Genomic DNA, 9,190 nt, shown 5'->3' with positions numbered 1-9,190 from the left:
CTTTCGTGTAGGTGAAGCCTCTCTTCATTAGGGCAATATGTGTTCTTTGGTTCAAGATAAACATTCCTCCTTCCCTCCCCATTTCGCAGTCTCTTTCAACCCTTCGAAGCCCATGTCTAGGGCTGCGGTGGCTTTTAATTAAAGGATCAAGACTAACAATAGGTACACATTTTCAAGGATCGTCAATAAAATGTGTTGTTAAGCTGGTCGTACATGAGCACCATGCGTTAAGAAGATTACGAAGAAATAATCGTAATTATGTTATAAAATACGAAGAAAATGAATGCATAAACAAGCAATGTGATATAAAATTTACCATTTGCTACCACATGAACGATTATTTTATAATAGCGGTTTCAGCGTTTAGTAGGCCGTAGACCTGTCGCCGATTCTTAACATCGCAGAACAATCACAGTATTTTGCGGTCTCAAACTCGCAACTCACTGCTACAATTCTGCTGTGCTTAACCGCCCGGCCTTCTTGCCGATTCTGACCAGAAACTGGTGCACAGAGCTGGGATCGAACCCGCGCCTCTCAGGTCCAATCCTGGTACTCTGGGGCCATACTTTCAACATTCCGTCAGTGAACGTAAGTACTTACGCTCTATTTTCTTGTCTATGTTTGGTGGATTTTGCTTGAAAGGCCGTCAATGATTGGCTGATGAACTTATACGATCTCTTAACTTTTTTTGTATGGGCCCTGAACTTTAACCACTGGGCCACCCTGCCCAGTGGTTAAAGCAAGTCATTAATTAATTAATACAAGTCATTGCATTAAATGAGCTAGACCATAGCAGATTAAATTCTACACGTTCATGACGCTATGCAATCATTGGTGCATTCATGTCGATATGAAAATTTTCAATGTCAGAAATTCCACACATGCGGTTACGAATTTCTATTCAATTTAATTTCATTCAATTTCTGTAAAAATTTCAAAGTAATAAATTAGTAGCACTAACAATAATAACAATACAGCAATTTTTACATATTGTTTTTGCTCAGCTTTTGAAATATATAACAAGCCGCACTATCAGCCGTTCAAATGTGCTACTGGTGCGATTGGCGCCTTCGATTTTTTGACCATTGAGTTGATTATCGTCAAAATTTGCGTCAAAAGTTTATCCAAATATATCTTCTGGATCATCCAAACATAAGGCATTCACTCCCACTAAAAATTAAGCCACTAGATCACCTGCTAGCTTCACTCAGATTTTCATGGATCGGAATATCTTTTATCTGATAGGGATGTGAGTAATTTATTTAAATTCGTTATTTCCAACCTTAAGTCATGATCTTATGATAATCAGCGTCAAGAATAATGGCCGAATCAACGCTGACATTGCTGTACAATAATATAATTATTCATTTCATCCATATAAATTCATTAAAATTTAATTTCCTCTGAAAATGAATCCTTTTTGAAATCAATCAAGTGCGCATACGTCAGAAAGAAAATTTGAACGACTCACGGTCTAGGGAATCGTTCTAAAATATTTATATATTCTGAAAAATCCGTCTTGGGTATGGGCACAGCATTAGATTTAGGGTAATAATTGTACTGTCAAAGAGTTCCTTTGTTTACCTTCTAAGGTCGAAGTCGAAAGCTCAGGCCTGAAATTGCTGCGAAACACTGAGGAGTTAGGAAGGAAGTGTGCTGTGCTCCTGAGTCCTGACGACGTTGCTGATCATGAATCGAAAATGGGCACGCTTCTGCGTTACATGTTCTTACTTTTGGCTTTGACATGTTTAATTCTGATTTTGGCTGCATTCCTCCTGATATCGTTCCAACGGCCTGTGGTATATCAGGTTCGATTTATTGATGACAATACAGCTGAACGTGAACGACTTGGTCCGTTACAAAATGACGTCAACAAAGTTGATGTCATTCGACCCGTGTTTGTTGATGCTGATTTGATATCGGATGATGTCATCAAAAGTAAACAAAAGAATAGTGCTTATGATGCCTTGAAATATTTATTAAAATCGCTTAGCTCAAACAGCTCTGATGGATTTGATGGAAGTCAGCAGTTTTCTGTCTCAATAAATGCTAACAAAATTTCAATAAAAGATCCAACAATAAAGAATAAATTATTTGAAAATGGGGCTGAAATTGATCTACAGCCCAATAATGTTGCTGGTGAGAAATCATCAGAAAAGTATAATCTCCCACAAGAGAATTTTATTAATTCTCAAAATGATAGCATTGCTGACAAATTGAGTATCAATGAAATCTTGATAACCATAAAAACCACCCAAATATTTCATAAAACCAGATTGAAACTGATTGCCCAAACTTGGTACTCCAAGGCATCTAATCAGGCAAGTCATATTTTTAACTTAAAAAAATAGATTTAATAATAAAACTTGCCAAAATAGCAAATTTTGTAGTAATTGCCAGCTAGGCCAACTGGAAAATCTGGTAAATTTTAACAATGAATGAGGCAAAAGTGCCCTTGCAGGGCTGCAGGCCTTGCTTACCTTTACCTACAGTTTCTGAGTCTCATCATTTCTACACTCTACAGCACTTGCATTGAATCTTTTGCACAAATTCAGAAAAAACTGCACACTTTTACCCAAGAATTAACTTGAATTTTGCTAATAATTCCAATATAAAAGTAAACATTATTAAAATTGTTCATACTTTCCTATAAATCTTCTGAAATTTGAATTATCACATATTTCTATGCTTGCCTGCAAAGGGTTGATCATAAAGTTTACAATTTATTTTAAAATTGCTTAGATATGAATGCTCATTAATTGCTGTGCAGTTAGTTTAGTGACCCTATGATTACTAGCGCTTCAGCTGCTAAGCTATAATTGCTGTGCAGAAAAAGAAAACAAATATAAATAAATTTAGTCACATCAGCTTCAGAAGTTCAGACAAGCTCACTATAATGCTATTTTGTTGTTTCCAGCCAGGCTGGAATTCTAAGAATGGAACTTCTCTTATAAAAGAGCTTTCCACCCAAGGTGGAAAGCTTTCCTTACATAAAGTGCTCTGCCAGGTGACTGATTATAAATGAAAGGGAGGATCAAGAATAGACAAACTCTTTCAATTGTATAGTACCACAGATTTGTTATATAATTGTTTGGATGTCTATGGTTTGATTGATATTTTTTATTTTTCTTTCGTTTAATGGATTTGTTGAACATTTTCCAGGGTCTTTTGTAATGATCAAGTTTAAATTAAGTATCAAGTTAAACAGTACTGTAGTACACATACCATATTTGAGGGCAGGGCTTTTGGGCACAACCAATCACAGCTAGAAAGTGGATACCATTACAATTCTATTAACCAATCACAGCTGGAAAGCTGAAAGGGGCTAAAATCACAATCCCATCAACCAATCACAGCTGGAAAGGGATAGGATATGTATATAATGGACTGAAAGTGGAAAGTTCCTGGCATTTCCAAGCTTTCAGGTCCTGCTTTCCAATATGCAATGTGTACTGGTTAATTTTATATCCCTCTAGAATTCACACTGTTTCCAACATGTAATAAATAAAAACTAATTGACAGAAATTTCAAATTGTGATTTTGTTATTTATATAAAAATGTTTGAAAATGACAATTATTTTCTTTCTTGGTTATTAACTCCCTCTCTTTTATTTTCAGACTTTATTCTTCAGTGATGCTCCTCTCATAAGTGGAGACCCTGTCTTTGCTGCGAAAGGATCTGTGGTGGCTTTGTCAAAGCGCTTGCGAGTAACCGACTGTCCTGCCTCCCACCAGCGTCAGGCATTGTGCTGCAAAATGGCATGGGAACTTGATGCCTTTCTTGAGTCATCAGCCAAGTTAGTGATGTTTTGTTTATTTGTATTTGTTTGTTACTATAGTCATTATTAAATTGAAATGTCTTTATGGATACATGAAAAGGAATAAAATATATCTTCACTTATTTAAATCTGAATATGTTGATACTCTTATCATAACATAGATACAAGAACTATTGCTCACCCTTCACATCTTCTGTGACCCAGCTTTGAAAGTTATCCAAATTATACCATTGATTTCTGAAAATTTCTCTAATAAATTTATGAATGTCTATACTTCCATTGGTAATTCTGTGATGTGATGTGGGGTTCCCATATGTAATTTAAAGTATCATGCTGATTTCTCACTCCCTATATGTTATAACTTCTAACTCATCCTTTGTGTGATGCATCTAATAAATGAACAAATGTCCTCTGTGCTGTGACTCCTCTTTTTCCTTTGTTGCATGTAATTAGCTGCTGCTGAGCTGGTGCATACAAAATGTTTGATGATGCAAATTGAGTGTTTCTATTTTATTGTTTGTTTGTTACTAAAAGCAAAAAATACTTTTGATTTTATATAATGTACCGTATTTCATGTATAATTTCCTATAAGACTATTAGTTAAATGTTTATTTATATACAGATGGTGGTGTCATTTTGATGATGACAACTATGTTAACGTTAAGGGGCTTGTTGAAGCTCTGTCTGGCTATGACCACCGTCAGCACTGGTACCTGGGGCGTCCCTCCATCCGAACACCCCTGCAGATCCTCAACAGGGATGACGTCACAGTGCGTATTGTCCTGCCTGCTAATTACATGACCCGCTAAATAATTGAAATATTCATATCATAATTATAGCATTAAGCCATGAATATCTTAATGCCATTGGCACAACTGTCTGGAATTTTGATCATGCTTCCTCAATATAAGTTCTACTACGTTCTCATCAATGACATTGTGCATATTCATGGAACAGAAATCTATTTATGATTACATGGTAATCAGAAATCTATAAATTTTATCAATAGGTGTTGGCAATGCTTTATAGCATTTATGAAATAGATGAATGTTTATCAATATTAATTTCAGAGTCATGTAGTGTTTTGGTTCGCGACGGGCGGCGCGGGCTTCTGCATCTCTCGGGCGCTGGGTCTCCTCATGATGCCTGTAGCAGGGTGAGGTCTTCATTTACATCAATTTTGTAAGCATCTGTGGCATGAATAGTTGAAAAATCTCCAAGTGTTGATTCATATATGAATGAATGTTTGTTCACATATAGATGAAAGTTCATTCATTTATATGGTATGCTTGTTGGATACAGGAATGAATTTGCAATTTAAATACCAAATTGTTTGTCACTATTTCTCAAGTACATTCAAGGTCATTCATGTTTCCGATTATGTTAATAGATCTAATTACGTTAGGAACAATGTTTCCTTTACAATACAGGCTGTAGCAATAATTAATTGCATAAGGAACAATATTTCATTTACAATACAGGCTGTAGCAATAATTAATTACTTTGGGAACCATGTTTCATTTACAATACAGGCTGTAGCAATAATTAATTACTTTAGGAACCATGTTTCATTTGCAATACAGGCTGTAGCAATAATTAATTACATTAGGAACAATGTTTCATTTGCAATACAGGCTGTAGCAATAATTAATTGCATAAGGAACAATATTTCATTTACAATACAGGCTGTAGCAATAATTAATTACTTTAGGAACCATGTTTCATTTACAATACAGGCTGTATCAATAATTAATTAATTAATTACTGTGTTTATAATTTGCAGAGGTGGTAAGCTGGTGAGCATAGGGGACAGAATACGCCTGCCTGATGATGTTACCATTGGCTATGTCATTGGTGAGTTTCATGGGTATTAATATGTGCGGATTAGTTAGTCAATACGTGAATATTCTAAGTAATTTGCATTATTATTTTAAGTTTTTATTCAATGAATGCCCGTGATATTAAATATGTGCATGGATGTGTTAATTTCCTTATAATGCAGCCAGCTTATGACAGCTTTTATTCACATGAGCAATAATGAATGTGTCAGTGTATGGTGCGTATGAGAACAACTATAACACTTGTTAATTTATGTTAGAATCCACATGATGTAAGATGATGAATATGGTCAAGCATTTATGTCGTGTTTTAGTGAAATAATGTTCAAAGCATGTGACAATATTCCAGAGCATCTCCTGAAGCAGAAGTTGACTGTGGTTGACCTCTTCCACTCGCACCTCGAGAACATGCAGCTCCTCGACCCGTCCACTCTCTCAAAGCAGGTTACTAGCCTTCTCTTACCATTCAGTTACCAGCCATCAGTTACCATTCAGTTACCAGCCATCAGTTACCGTTCAGTTACCAGCCATTGAGATAATACCAGCCATCAGTTACCATTCAGTTACCAGCCATCAGTTACCAGCCATCATGATATTATCAGCCATCAGTTACCAGCCATCATGATAAGATTGCTGGATTCATGCCAGCTAAAGACTAGATTCGTGGTAGCTATAGAGGCTAGATTGGTACTATCTTCAATATTGGTCTTTAAACTTCCAAATTTAATTTTCTTTAAATTTTAATCCTCTTGCCTTATTTAAGATGCCACAACAAGCATGTCGCGCCTCCCTCAAGTCTTGTTGTCACTGACTTATATGCTGATATTACCCAAGTCTCCATGACCTCCTAATAAGTGGTAAATTATGGCAGAAATTCACCCCCAGACTGCCCCGAATTAACGTGCCCACTCGCCCACAGATCAGTCTCAGCTACAGCGCAGGGGAAAACGACGTCCCCGACAGCCTCTTGAGTGTGCCTGGTCTGCCCACCAGCATCGACCCCACCAGGTGAGTCATGAGTACTCACTTTCTGACTCATGAGCACTCTAGTCCGCCAGGGTGAGTCGTTAGTACCCACCTCTGTCAGGGTGAGTCATTAGTACCCACCTCTGTCAGGGTGAGTCGTTAGTACCCACTTCTGTCAGGGTGAGTTAGTATCCACCTCTGTCAGGGTGAGTCGTTAGTACCCACTTCTGTCAGGGTGAGTCCGACTGAGTCGTCAGTACCCACCTCTGTCAGGGTGAGTCGTTAGTACCCACTTCTGTCAGGGTGAGTCGTTAGTACCCACTTCTGTCAGGGTGTGTCGTTAGTACCCACTTCTGTCAGGGTGTGTCGTTAGTACCCACTTCTTCCATGGTGAGTCACGAGTTCTCTCTCACACCATTACATGAGTAAGTAGTCTACTGTCATGGGCATCATTTTATAAATGAAATAAATTATCACTCGCTGCATCTCTGATGCCCCAATGAATCACATTAGAGTTTTGTGTTGTGCGCACTTGTGATGTTGTTGGTGTGGTCTTGTGCACTGCTGTATTTGCAGACAATATCTTCAAATGTTAATGTCTTGTAATTTAATTTATTAATAATTATTTCTTGTAACTTATTGAGATAGTAGTTTTTGTAAGAGTAATTAACGAGAAGGTAATTAAGTGGATGTGCCGACAGGATGCTGAGCCTACACTGCCTCCTCTACCCCCACGACGCCTCCTTCTGCCCTCACGACAAGCCTGCGCTGTAACACGTCTTGTTTATCTCAGCGCTGCTCTATTTAATGGCAGCCATTATAATATATTGTTTACAATGGCAGTTATGACATTATCTTGTCTATAATGGCAGCCATTACGTTATATTGTCTACAATGGCAGCCATTACGTTATATTGTCTACAATGGCAGCCATTACGTTATATTTTCTACAATGGCAGCCATTACGTTATATTGTCTACAATGGCGCAGCCATTACGTTTTCTTGTCTACAGTGGCAGCCATTACGTTATATTGTCTACAATGGCAGCAATTAAGTTATATTAGCTACAATGCAGCCATTACGTTATCTTGTCTACAATGGCAGCCATTACGTTATATTGTCTACAATGGCAGCCATTACGTTGTATTGACTACAATGGCAGCCATTACGTTATATTGTCTACAATGGCAGCCATTACATTTATCTGCAATGGCAGCCATTATGCTGTTGTTTTTTGTCGTAGCTTTTGTTATTTGCATGTTTTCTACAACGGTAGCTCAGATATATATTTTTTTGCAATGGTAGATCAATTATATAATCTTCACAATGGTAGCTGAAACAAATATATTGTTTAAATTTATAGATATAACGTATGCATATTGTATGAGACCAATATTGTTTGCAATGTATGTTATATATAATGTTAGTTAATAACAATATTTGCTACAACTTGTAGCATTAAAAGTTGAATAGCATTAAATTAAGTAACTAAATGATTGGCAAATTGTCACCGTTACATGAAATTATAACTCAGGTAGGAATAACATTGTATAAAAAGGGTGAGGATGCGAACCCACGTGCTGTGCCAAAATGTATCACTTTATTATAGTATATATTTGTATAATATTATAGTGAGAGATGGTGCCTTGCAATATCCGTCGTGACGGCAGTAAGGATGTTACACCGATATACCAAGCAGTTATTAAGTGAAGGAATTATTTGGTGTTCTATCGTCAATGTTTATGTCCTTCGATGGGTTGAGATCCTTGTGATATCCTGCCCTCGAAATGATCTCATCCTGGAAAACTCTATTTATTTAATATCGTTTCTATATCACTTCGATATCAAATAGCTTTGAATTGAATGGCATTTTATGTTGACATTTTACCATATTATTGCGTCATCTGCCATTCAAACTCTCTCGAGTTGATTTGTTATTTTTGTCGATTAGAAACTAACAATTGATGTGCGTGACATGAATTTTTAATAATTAATGTGCATGAAATAAAATTGAATATATTTTTAAAACTTGAACGAAGCATTTCTCAAAGTCTCTAAAGTTTAAACTTATCGTGATTCTCGCGCCATAAACTGCAAGCTAAGTTCCTTGGTGTGATGTCTTGTGTTCGTTGTTATGAATCCATGTGCATTATGAAGCCATGTCCATTATTATTATTATATGAAGCCGTTGTTATGAAGCCATTATGAAGCCATGGTGTGATGTCTTGTGTTCGTTGTTATGACGCCGGACCGTTGCTAGCAGACATGTTGCGATAACGTCGCCTTCCCTTCTATGCTGCGTGCCATCCATTTTCCTGTTATACTCCTCCCTGTCTTATTCATCCTGCCTTCTAAAATGACTTCCAAACTGTTGTATGACATTGCCGCTTACGCCAAACACTTTACACGCGTTTGTAGTATGCCTTTGTTACTGCAACCAAACGCATGTCAGGCGCGCGTCATTCTTCTCGTGCAACTGTTAGGACTCTTCCTGGCTTTGGCGAAAAGTCAACGGATTTGTCTTTTAGATTTACAGTGTTCGGAAATATTTGCATATTTTTATATTTATATAATCTATTCCTTGAAGTTTCCTACAATTTTATGGA

The 9,190-nt window shown here is 36.9% G+C and overlaps 1 protein-coding gene across 1 annotated transcript; it reads left to right on the top strand.

Annotated features, from left to right (window-relative positions):
• The first annotated feature begins 1,604 nt into the window (after nucleotides 1-1,604).
• LOC108669222 (fringe glycosyltransferase) lies at nucleotides 1,605-9,177 on the top strand. The gene is made up of 8 exons (XM_018156525.2): nucleotides 1,605-2,321; nucleotides 3,619-3,797; nucleotides 4,402-4,549; nucleotides 4,850-4,935; nucleotides 5,563-5,633; nucleotides 5,967-6,061; nucleotides 6,537-6,625; nucleotides 7,285-9,177. The coding sequence occupies exons 1-8, from the start codon at nucleotides 1,701-1,703 to the stop codon at nucleotides 7,355-7,357; spliced, it is 1,362 nt and encodes a 453-aa protein (XP_018012014.1). The 5' UTR covers nucleotides 1,605-1,700; the 3' UTR covers nucleotides 7,358-9,177.
• The last annotated feature ends 13 nt before the right edge of the window (nucleotides 9,178-9,190 follow it).

The sequence above is a fragment of the Hyalella azteca genome, unplaced genomic scaffold (genome assembly GCF_000764305.2).
Source record: "Hyalella azteca isolate HAZT.00-mixed unplaced genomic scaffold, Hazt_2.0.2 contig4798, whole genome shotgun sequence".
In the NCBI taxonomy this organism is placed as follows: Eukaryota; Metazoa; Arthropoda; class Malacostraca; order Amphipoda; family Hyalellidae; genus Hyalella; species Hyalella azteca.
This window is presented reverse-complemented; position numbering and strand designations above follow the sequence as displayed.